The sequence below is a fragment of the Mandrillus leucophaeus genome, unplaced genomic scaffold (assembly GCF_000951045.1).
Source record: "Mandrillus leucophaeus isolate KB7577 unplaced genomic scaffold, Mleu.le_1.0 Scaffold798, whole genome shotgun sequence".
Taxonomy (NCBI): Eukaryota; Metazoa; Chordata; class Mammalia; order Primates; family Cercopithecidae; genus Mandrillus; species Mandrillus leucophaeus.
The window spans coordinates 1,260,983-1,273,356 of record NW_012108674.1 but is presented as its reverse complement, the minus strand read 5'-3'; the positions used below and the strand labels follow the sequence as shown (position 1 = coordinate 1,273,356).

The 12,374-nt window shown below is 39.7% G+C and overlaps 1 protein-coding gene across 2 annotated transcripts in view; it reads right to left on the bottom strand.

Annotated features, from left to right (window-relative positions):
• Nucleotides 1-1,575: 1,575 nt before the first annotated feature.
• SLC12A1 (solute carrier family 12 (sodium/potassium/chloride transporter), member 1) overlaps nucleotides 1,576-12,374 on the bottom strand; it is a 118,713-nt gene continuing 107,914 nt past the window's right edge. For both annotated transcript variants that reach the window (XM_011967289.1, XM_011967290.1), the window contains exons 25-27: nucleotides 7,499-7,634; nucleotides 3,969-4,036; nucleotides 1,576-2,890 (exon numbers count right to left, since the gene is read on the bottom strand). In XM_011967289.1, the coding sequence (XP_011822679.1) occupies nucleotides 2,755-2,890; nucleotides 3,969-4,036; nucleotides 7,499-7,634 (340 nt within the window). In that variant the 3' untranslated portion in view covers nucleotides 1,576-2,754. The remainder of the gene's footprint in view (nucleotides 2,891-3,968; nucleotides 4,037-7,498; nucleotides 7,635-12,374) is intronic.

The window sequence follows — 12,374 nt, the reverse complement described above, 5'->3', positions numbered from 1 at the left end:
CTACAAAATTTTTTTAAAAGGTTGGCCAGGTATGGTGGCACAGGAATGTAGTCCTAGCTACTCAGGAAGTTGCGGTGGGAGAATTGTTTGAACCCAGGAGGTTATGGCGAGCTATAAATTGCACCACTACACTCCATCCTGGGTGAGAGAGCCAGTCTTTGCCTCTATTTATTATTACTAATTAATTATAATAAATAAAGCTTCCACTTAAATATTTCTAAAATTGAATGTTAAGTGAAAAACTCATAGGACAATGCTCCCAGTATAGCACTATCTATGAAAGAAATTTTATGTCTATGGATATGTCTATGTTTGTGGGGATGGGAGCAGAGACAGCAACTGAAAAAGTGATGTTGAAGTCATGGTGAGGAAAGGGTGGGGTTGCTGATGACAAACATGCACAAAGTGAGGAGACAGAGACAGTTGGACACCAATGCACATGATTGTGGAATGTTCTCCTTGTTGCTCAGAAACCTGAGCGCAGACATGGAGATGATGGGTGGCTGGATCAATAGAGTTGGGTGAAGCAAAGGACAATAGTAGGGCACCAAGGGCCGGACAATCTGTGGCTATGTGACCGTAGCCCCTATCCTTTTGACTTTCTGCTCTCTGAACTTATTCCCAATACAGTTGCTCTTGACCTCAAGATCTCTAGTACCTTAGAGCCACCCAACCCTTAACCTGGAATCCAAGGGCTATACTCAGCCATCTCTTGCTACTGGCCCTCAGGAAATTCAGTAACTCAGTTTCTACTACTTTGTATGGCCCTTTGGTCCTACCCAGACTTTGTTTAATGAAGAGCTTGTTGCCCTAACAGCTAGGAGTGCTATCAGCACACAGACTTTCACTGCCAGGCCCTTGGGGGTTTGCCTCTGCTGCACAGAGCTGCCCCATGCCCACTCCCTGCCCCAGAGGTCACACCCCTTCCCAGGCAGCCCCCATGCAATAACTGATAAAAGCAGAGTACAAAAGCCTGGCCCTCTCTGCCCTGCTTGGGACAACTCTCTGTAGGGTCAGCAGAGGCTGTCGTTGGGCCTGCATCCCAGCTCACTGCTTACCTCTGTGTTTCCTGTTTCTTCCCCTCCTTCCCTCAGGTGTTAATCCCCAGGGGATCATGCTAAACTTTGTCTCAGAGTCTGTTTCCCAGGGGACCCAACTTGCAGCAGCCCAGAAAGAAACAAGAGCCAGAACGTCCTGCTAAAGAAGTTGTATTACTTCTCACTTTTCCCAGAGACCCTCAAGTATTTCAGAGAACTGTCAGGCCCACCTGAAGCTGAGTTTAGGCATTTGGATTTCAGTGCTCAAGAGAGAGGGTTTTATCGAGGGCAGAGTTAAGCACAGTGGCCCTGGATTTGGAATAGGGATAACCAGCTGCCTAAGCTTTGCTGATGGTCTCCTTTTTCTCTGGCCATCCTTCTGAACAGAGAGGCTGGGTTAGGAAGTCCTGATCTTGAATCCTAGCTTTAAACAACTGTAGATGAGGCCACTGATTGAAATCTTCAGGCTCACATCTGATATGCCATTGCACCACAATTTTAGTGACTGGAAGTAAAAACATGACCTAGACGCAAGCAATTGAATTTGAGTGCTTTTATTTCAGGTTCATATTTTCCCATATATGTTTTCAGTTAGAATGAACAGTCAAAACATGTCAAGGAGCAAAATCAAGCCATTCATCAGAAAAACAATATTTTCATTGGTTTGTCAATATGATTAAGTATTATAGATGTACTAACAAAAATGAAAAAAATCAGTATCTGTATATTCCAAATTTTACAAGTTTTTCAACTTCACATTTTAATTATTCTTTTAAATCCATACAATCACTATAGAAAGTAACTAAATATATGATTCAGGATATATTTCTTAATAAGGGTTTGAAAATTGGTGGCACTTAGTTTTCAAGTACTCATCTATAAAGATTTCATCTGTACTAACCATTTAATTAGAAAAAATATGCAAAGTAATGCTGTAATGGAAATTTCAAAGTATTTGATAGGGAGTACAATTAAAGTTTATACATTGAGAATAGAATATATTTCATTTCACTGGAGTATATGGTGTCTTCTAATCTAGTTAATATACTTTTCAGGCAGCAGCAAATTTAAGCCATATGTTATCAATGATCGCTCAGATCACTTTAAGTATATAATCTGTTACATTAAATAACCTTATTTAGGTAACTGCTTTGAACATTTTGTAGACTCAAGTACTTCTTAAAGTTTTGAGTTATTGATTTTTAAATCTGCTTTGTAGGTATAAGCATCTGAGGGGGCCAAGCATAATTATGTTCTCCAGCCTATTGGTCTTTTCCTTTGATAACCACCTGTGGTTACTATGCCAGCCTGTCAATAAGCATTTATTGAGATCCTGCTGTGGGGCTGAGACCTATACCAGGGCTGAGGAGCAAACACTCTGGAAACAAAAGATTACGTTTGTCTAGAGAAGTTTACAATCACATTGGTGGTTTTCATGAGCATAAGCTAACATGAATTTCCTTGATTTTCGTTTTTATCAACAGCAGTGACAAAAATGTTTTTCTAGGGATAGCGTTGGCTTTGACAACCCCTTAAGCTGAGAAGAGAAAAAAAAGCTCGCATTAACTGATAAATATTATGCAATGTATGTAGAATCTGGTAGGATCATCTCCAGAGGTTTGCATATCCACAGATCAGATTACAACATAAAGTACTGGAACATGTTTCTTAATTATGCATATACATTAAGGTAAAATGTATTCTAATCTTTCATGTTTTAAGAGTAAAATGTCAAGACATTTTTGTGATTTCCTCTAACTAGTAAGACAGGTGGGAGGTTCTTTGTGAGGATTTCCAACCAAGCCATATACAACAAATCCGATATGGATCCCTTTCTTGCCACTGGAAGACTCCTAATGACATGAAAGAAAAATTTAAAAATGAAAGTGAAAATTACTATAGGTAGTAACAGTACTAATATTTACTAACTGGCAGCCTTAACTTTTAATTTAAATAGTTAAATAACTTAACTATTTAATAACTGGCAGCCTTAACTTTTACCCCACCCCAAGGTGAAAGCACCGAAATTATTTTTACTGTAGATAGCAAACTGATGTATTTTTCAGGTAATACTATCCATAAACCAGAAAAACAGGCTTAGGTATTGTAAAGACAAAACAAACATGTACATTTTCACTTTTCTTTAAATAGGGAATTTGATTAGCTGATACCTGCCCCCCTTTTTGGTATAAATGATTTTTTCCAATAATTTAAATATCTTATATTTGGGAAAAACCTCCAAAACCATCTATTGGAATCCTACCACCCAATCCAGGAGACAATTCTACAATGTCTTTGATGGATACTTTTCCAGTCTACACTATGTGAAGATATATTTATCTTTATACATAGGAGTCAATTTGTCAGGTATAAATGTGAAGTACTTGGAGGTTTTCTTGTTTAAATACCAATCTTTAAGTAAACAAACATACATTTTCAGTAGATGCGACCCTAACATTTGTAAGGCTAGAGTGTGAAGAGTGAAAATGGAAATGGCTCTGCCTTTTTCTCCTACCTGGGCCTCTTCCTACACTACAGGGAGCCTCGTGAACCTGCCATGGGCACAGTGGCTCAGGGACACCCACCCAGGGAAGGGGCCCGTGAGCTGTGGTGGCTGACTTGTGGCTGTTACTAGATGGGCACACACCTCTTCATAAGGCATGGTGGACAGCAAGTCCAAGTGAGGCTCTGATGCTTATGGGCCTGAGGGGTCAAGGTCACAGGGTGGCACTTATCTTCCTTCACTGTCTAAGAAAGAATCCCACGTGTTCCAAAAAAAAAAAAAACCACACACATGCACACACACACAGACAGACACACACACAAACAAAACAAAATTCCCACCTGAAGAGTCATCAGCTTTTAAATGGATTAACCCATTAAGCCTAAGATTTATTTCTAATGTTCTTCAATGCCTGCGATGATACTTACAGGACAATGAGATTAGCAGCTCTGGAGTGCTCCTGTAAGAGTTCATTCAGTCGAACTTGGCGGTAACTCTGTGGGCAACATTCAGATTTGTTGAGTACAGTTCTACCAGAATTATGAATGAGAATTTATTTTCTTAAATCATGAACAAGCGGAAAATCTCATCTTAAAAAATGTGTCAAAATTACAATACTTTTTCAGGCTTAGAAACTTAACGGTGTTTTAAAACCTCGTGAGAAATTTTAGAAATATAAAGAATAAGACACAGTACAAAGATTTTCATTTTGCTATAGTGGCTTATTAAATTCTAGGGAGAGGGGAAGCAAACAACATAGATAATACCAAAAAGAAGGTGTTTTCTCCTACCCTGGCCTCTTCCTACACTACAAGGAGCCTCATGAACCTGCTATGGGCACAGTGGCATGTGCCCATGCCCAGGCACAGTGGAATGGCCAGTTTGAGGCAATAGGTTTTCTGTTTAAAAAACTTGATCGAATCTTGATACCAATTTGATACTCTAAGAATATAGATTGTATTCTAGTCTGCCTTTCTTTAAGCTCTCTGAATATTCTGTAAGCAGAGGGGGCTGGCTTCAATTAAAAAGCCACCAAAAGACTCACTTGGAAAAATAACCACTTTGCAGTGATGAGAGTAATGTTTACTATTGTATTTCACTGGTTCAGAAACCAAGGCTCAGATGCGTGATTTGCTCAATTATATGATAAAACTTGGTCAGAACTGGGCAGCTTATGACACACAGCCTTTATGATGATTCTAGTTCAATCTCTTTTTTTCACTAAATCTAAAAGGCTTTTAGTGTTTCTTGCTCAAATTTTTCCAAGTTCAGTTCCTAATGTAGTTGATGTAGGGCATGGTGGGCAGTCAGTCCAAGCGAGGCTCTCTGAGGCTCGTGGGCCCCAGGGGTCAGGGTCTCAGGGTGGCCCTTATCTCCCTTCACTGTCCAAAATCCCACATGTTCCAGTAAAATAAAATCCTATCTGAAGAGTTATGAGCTTTTAAATTGATTAACCCATTCATCCTAAGATTTCTCTCTCTCTTTTGTTTTTTTAGACAGGGTTTCACTCCTGTCATCCAGACTAGAGTACAGTGGCACGATCTCGGCTCACCTCTGCCCCCTGGGCTCAAGTGATCCTCCTGCCTTAGCCTCCCAAGTAGCTGGGACTACACACATGCTACCTCACCAGGCTAATTTTTATATTTTTTTTGTAGAGGCGGGGTTTCGCTCTGTTAACCAAGCTGGCCTTGAACTCCTGAGCTCAAGCAATCCTCCCACCTTAGCCTCCCAAAGTGCTGGGATTACTCTCTTCCCACACAAGGCAAACGGTTCTTAGACCAAGGAAAATAACTCCTTCCAGCCTCACAGGCCCATTCTATTCTGTAGTCATTTCATAACCTCTTCCATCTAGGTTACAAGGCCGCTAGCCCGTCTCTTAGAACCTCTCATTTCCTTTCCAGCGTAGAAATCTATCCTCAAGGAAATCACTTCTCAGTGTTCCATCTGCTATTCTACTACTCCTCAAGGATTGTTCAGGCCCCCTCCCTTTCCTACACGTCAAGCTTGGGGATTTGCCCCCACCCAGGACTAGCAAATTGACTTTACTCACATGCCTCGAGTCAGGAAACTAAAACACCTCTTGGTCTGGATAGACACTTTGACTGGATAGGTAGAGGCCTTTCCCACAGGGTCTGAGAAGGCCACTGTGGTCATTTCTTCCCTTCTGTCAGACATAATTCCTCAGTTTAGCCTTCCCACCTCTATACAGTCCGATAATGGACTGGCCTTTATTAGTCAAATCACCCAAGCAGTTTTTCAGGCTTTTGGTATTCAGTGAAACCTTTATGTCCTTTACTGTCCTCAATCTTCAGGAAAAGTAGAACAGACTAACAGTCTTTTAAAAACACACCTCTCCAAACTCAGTCACCAACTTAAAAAGGACTAGACAATACTTTTACCACTTTCCCTTCTCAGAATTCCGGCCTGTCCTCGGAATGCTACAGGTTCCAGCCCATTTGAGCTCCTGTGTGGATGCTTCTTTTTATTATGTCCCGGTCTCATTCCAGACACCAGCCCAACTTGAACTGCACCCCAAAAACTTGGGTAGAGCCTAAAAACTCACCAACCAAGCAAGTAATTACGCTGAACCCCCTTAGGTTGTCTCTAATTGGATGTCCTAAGTCCTCCCAATTCTTAGTCCTTTAATACCTGTTTTTTCTCCTTCTCTTATTTGGACCTTGTGTCTTCCGTTTAGTTTTTCAGTTTATACAAAACTGCATCCAGGCCATCACCAATCATTCTATACGACCAATGATCCTTCTAACAACCCCGCAATATCGCCTCTTAACACAAAATCTTCCTTCAGCTTAATCTCTCCCACTCGAGGTTCCCATGACGCCCCAATCCCGCTTGAAGCAGCTCTGAGAAACATCGCCCATTATCTCTTCATACCACACCCCAAAAACTTTCACTGCCCCAGCACTTCAACACTATTTTGTTTTATTTTTCTTATTAATATAAGAAGACAGGAATGTCAGGCCTCTGAGCCAAAGCTAAGCCATCATATCCCCTGTGACCTGCATGTACACATCTGGATGGCCGGTTGCTGCCTTAACTGATGACATTCCACCACAAAAGAAGTGAAAATGGCCTGTTGCTGCCTTAACTGATGGCATTACTTTGTGAAATTCCTTTTCCTGGCTCATCCTGGCTGAAAAGCTCCCCCACTGAGCACCTTGTGACCTGCACCCCTGCCCACCAGAGAACAACCCCCTTTGACTGTGATTTTCCTTTACCTACCCAAATCCTATAAAACAGCCCCACCCCTATCTCCCTTCGCTGACTCTCTTTTTGGATTCAGCCCACCTGAACCCAGGTGAAATAAACAGCCTTGTTGCTCACACAAAGCCTGTTTGGTGGTCTCTTCACACGGTCGCGCATGAAAATCACCAACTTCATTCGGCTCAGGACAGAAGGCACAGATGGGAGCATCTTACTGCACTCTCTAGAAAGGCTCACCATTTTTACATCCATATTACAATGTGTGCTGGATCCAGCTTCCATATTCATTGTTCCAGTCACATCATATGTTTCCTCAGATGCCTTTATAAGTTTTTCATAGCCATCTCTTCATCAGTTTAAAATTATTTGTTATTGTGTTAAATTGTGAGTCCATCTAACTTTATCAACTTTGCATACATATTGACTCAAATTATTTTAGGCTGATGGGTCTCTCTCCTGTTCTTTAAAATGAAATTTGAAAGGAGACTTCACAATCTGTGCCAATAACCTATTTTTTAACTTTTAAAAAATAATTGACCTTATGGGAAAAATGAAACCGTTTTCTAAATAATCATATCCAGTAAATGATTGAAAAGCATTTGAAAAATGCAGAAACCTTGGATCTTGAATAATGACGTTTGATAATAAATATATTGCTTCTTTGTCTTTAAATCAACTACTGTTTCCTTTTTCAGCTAGTTAGACAGCAAAAAAATTAAGAAAGACAAGTCCTTACCTTTTCCTTGACTGCTTCCAGTTCTGCATCTGTAATTTTCCATGGAGTTTCTCTTTTTAATTTCTCAGCAGTTGTTAAATCTTTGCAGCTTTCATGGAGACGATATGGTTCAATCATCTCTTCAAAGACTTTCCAGCTAAAATTTGAATTATAAAGGAGGCCTCACAGTGGGAAACTAACTCATTATTTCACAGATACTCCAGGTATGACTGGCTCTGCTGGCTGTGGAATCAGAGCTGAATATCATGCAAATCTTTTAAGAATTATCTTTGCAGGGAATTTACTGTGAGTAAAACCATGGCTACAGTACACCCTCCCTACCCCAGAAAAGGCTTTAGTGTGTTCGAGGCCTTGTTAGCCTATTAGGTATTAGATCTTCAATATTATCACACAAACACATAGGTAGTAATTGTTCTGCAAATACATTTTCTGCATCGTGTAGTCAAAGACATAGTTGTAATGTAGATACTTCAGCACACAAATGAGTTTCCACCTGCTTATTGTACAGACTCTATGGGAGAAATTCATCAATTAACGTAGGAAATGGATATGGCTACCCTCACCCTTAGTCCACATGGCAACTCCCACTCATGGCAGGAGGCCGCTGGCAGGTAGGAGGAGAACAGCAAGGGCTCCCACAAGTTTAATGATTGTGGAACAATTTGGATGCTTTCTGCAAATAATGCTCCCCTTGTCCTTTTGCTGTTTGATGTTGCTGTCTGAGATTTTCAAATGAGTATTATTCAGGTTCATGTTAGGAGAAAGAACAAAAATCAATAATGTTTTAATGCCTAAAAATCTGACACTATGTTAAAACATTTAAAAAGAAATTGCTGAGGAGAAAACTAGCAGCTAAGAGCTACAGAACATTTTAAAAATTATAAGAATCTCATAAGATTTATTTTTAAAAACAATGATACAAAGTAAAACTTACATTTACGGCAGTAGTTGTCTCTAGTGTGCTACTTTAAGATGATCTCAAGAACAATTTATTTGGTTTTATATAATGTAGCTTAGTTATAATTTAGTAATTTTGGAATGATAATAATTAGAATCAATATGCTGTTAAGTCAGGAAATGAAAATATGAAGTAATGAGTTCAATTATCTCACCAACTGGCCTGATTTAGGATTTGCAGATAAAAGTGCAGAGATTACAAAGGAGCAGGATTGTCCCTACTAGCGAGCCTTTGTTAAGAGACTGAAAAGATACTTAATGCGTTAGGGCTTCCATTGCATTGACTTATTTAGAAAGGTAGGCAAAGACAGGGAAAGAATAAGACTGATAGGCCCTATTATTCTTTCAACTTTGATTTCCTATTTCAACAGTGTCGTGCCTTTAGAGACCTCTGGGAGTGGTCATCACTATGGAAAGGTGCTGGCTTCGGAGAGTAGGATCTGGGTTCTTGCTCCAGCTCTTGCATTGTTCTCCTTGGCCTGGATATTCTAGGCTATAAAAGGGGAGTAACCATGGCTGCTAGAAGGGGAGTAACAATGGCTGCTAGAAACTGGTTTGAGAGTCACTGTGATAATTTGGGTGACAGTGCTCTGAAAAGCATGCAGTGCCTTGGAAAGGCAAGACGTTCACTTTACTCAGCAGCCACAGGATTGACGTTAGCAGTGGAGAGGCTTTCTGTTTAAGCTCTTCATATACTTATTTTGATCAGGATGAGAGTTTCTTTGCAGCTCAACCCAAATTCTTGTTAGAAAGCACAGTACAAAAATAGTTTCCTAAGGAATAGAAGGTGGAGTAGAGGTTGCTGGTTGTCTCCCCAGCAACTGTACTATGTTTTCCTCATTGTAGTTTCAGTGGGAATGACTTCATTGCCAGCATAGACAATCAGCACAACTCTATGTCTTCTTCCAGAGTGATTGGCCAGGTGGGCACATAACATAGGGAAACTTGAACCAATAAGTACCCATTACTATGCTGACCACAGTAATGTCTCAGTGGCTTAGGTTAGTGAAACCTGAAAGGAGCCCTGGACCCTGAGCTCACTAATTTGAGAAGAGACAAACTTTCTCTCTTATGGAACATACATGAGCGAGTGGGTAGTCCTGGTTGCAATTGACAGTCATCTTGTTTTTATAAGTGAAATCAACTTTGATGGATGCTTTTATTAAAAAAAAAAGTAAAGTAGGGAGACTGAAAGAGAATTAGTCCTTGATTACAAAATTAACCTAGATCAAGCTTAGCCTGAAATCCAAAATATGATTGTATTTTTAAGTTACATATGAAAGTAATTCCTATTGTCTAAATCACTGTGAGTTAAGTTTTCTTTTACTTGCAATTGAAACATGCTAAGTGACACGGGATGATAACGGGGCTGTATTTGCCCATTTTTGTCTTTGAACACTTACTGCTCCTTCTCTGTGTTCATCTTTGATTTGTCTATCCTTTGGATCATCTTTGAACTGGCTATTTTTCATTCTCTTCGCTAGGGGATCCTGACGTAGCTCAAGATTTCTATTTTGATTCTCATTAAATCTGATTTTTTCCTTATAAGTATTTTTAATTGACTCTAGAATAAGCCAAGTGTTACATGCTATTAAATATAAATAAGAATTCAATTGTTAAAATTAACTACTGCCTTCCCCATCCTTGTTCCTCATAACAAAGTTTAAAATTTTTAAAATTGCATAATATTTTCCCCCCAAGTCCACATAAAATTTCTTCTCTCAAAGTAATGTACCAATTGTTTCTGGGACTACTCTAGCATCTTTAAACTAAATTACCTACTTAATTGCTTCTAGTTTCTCTTTGATTTCCACATAAAGATTGTTGTCTTTTTGTCCTAAGACTTTTAATTCAGTCTATACAATAAAAAATGGAATTTAAGCACAAGAGCTTTTCAGTTTCTCCTGGCTCAATTATTTTCTCATTAACTTTGCTTTTATACTCCCTTTCACCCTTGCCCTACCATGTTTATAGATAATGTTTCTATGATAAAATTCCTCCATCAAGACTTACTGATGTTTTATGGGTAGTTGAAAGATTTATTAAAGGCAATTTGAGGGCATTTAAAATTAGCTTCCAACATGGAAATCATTGACAAGCTATTTTTGACATATTGTGTATCACCTGGTGACCAAGAAAGAATAGTGATCAGGGGATAGTTGTTAACAGTAGGTAGGAGCTGCCTGGCCAAGGTCCAGGTGGGAGCTGAAATTGAGCCAGTGCTCTATTTTCTAAACGTTAGCTCCTGGGTCTGGGGCTGCATCAGCCCAGAGGAAGAGTTCTCTTTCTCTGATTAGACCATCCAGAGGAGTTGCCTTAATTAAGGTATTACAAATATGCCAGATGCGCTACTAGTGGCCATCTGTGAGATTTACTGAATGACCGTACTGTGTTCTACATTAGGGTTACTTTCAAGTATTGGAACAGCCATTGCCAACATCAGATAGGGACTGTTTTATAAAGTAATATGACATCACTGTGGCAGGAGGCTGAAGAGAAGAGGATGGCTCTTCCAGCACACTCCTTCTGGTGGCCTCCTGTTTCGTCAGCAGGGTATATTGGTCACAAGGATTCTTTTATTTTAGTAAGAATGGATTTTTTTTTCCTGCATTTTCCTTAATACCTTGAAACAACAGAGAGAAAACATCCAAAATTTTGAAAACTAATTGATTTCCTGACAAAAAAAATTAATTCTCTTTATTCCAGGATAATGAGGACATGTGACAAACACCAAATGAACACAGTGGACATCAGAAGAGGACATCCTGGGACAAAGGTCAGAGTAGTAAGAAGAAGAGTGTCCAGACTACGAAAAGTATTCAAAGAAAAAAGAGGCTTGGTTAATGGAAGAGGTACATCAGCCTTAGCAATAGGACAGAAAGGATGGCTATGCAGGGTGGTGACTGTGGCAGCTGGACAGACTAGTATGAAAGAAGGAGAAGGATATAAGGACCTGGGTTGAGAAAACTAGACTGACAAGTAAAGAGACAAAGAAATATAGGCACAAATTAGTCAGCAAAACATTGATAATGTCAGCAAACACTGGTAATGCTTAGCTAAGGATAAGACCAACAACCGCAAGGAGAATTTGGCTACAAGAAGTGGGTGAGGCCAGGTGTGCTGGCTCATGCCTGTCATTCCAGTACTTTGGGAAGCCAAGGTGGCAGGATCAGTTAAGCCCAGGGATTTGAGACCAGTCAGGGCAACATAGTGAGACTTTTTCTTTACCAGAAAAAAAGCTGGGGGTAGTGGCTCATGCCTGTAGACCCAGCTACTCAAGAGGCTGAGGCAGGAGGATCTCTTGAGCCCGTAAGTTAGAGGCTACGATGAGCTATGATTGTACCACTGCAACCTAGCCTAGATGACAGTGAGATCCTGTCTCAAAAAAAAAAAAAAAAAAAAAAAAGGTGGATAGTTCATGTTCAGTAGGGCTTATAGGAAATCCAAAGTCAGTAGAAGACACAGTGACTACCCACTAGACAACAGAAAATGGCCCTATCTTGCAGAGCACTGGCCGGCTATGCCCTATTGCTAAGTGGCATGTACTAAGGAATTGTTGGACTTGCTAAGGAATTGTTGGACTTGCTGATATGAAAGAGGATGTATTTCTACCAATTAGAGCCATATGATGAGCTTGTTTGATTATATCGCTGCAAATGCCAAAATGCAATGATATAGAGAATGGAAATTCTTTGAATAAAAAGTGGAAGGCTACCAGAGATTACTGTATGACAACCCAGTTAATATCAGAATGTTAATTACATTTGTCAATGAGAATTATGTGTTCTTAGTTTTTCTTATGCATTTATAACTATAGAAATACAAGAATGTAATGCATTACAGTATGATGTAAAGAAATATCACAAAGTAATAACCAGTTTCACCCTGTCGATTATAGCTTTCTTATCACAGTTAATTT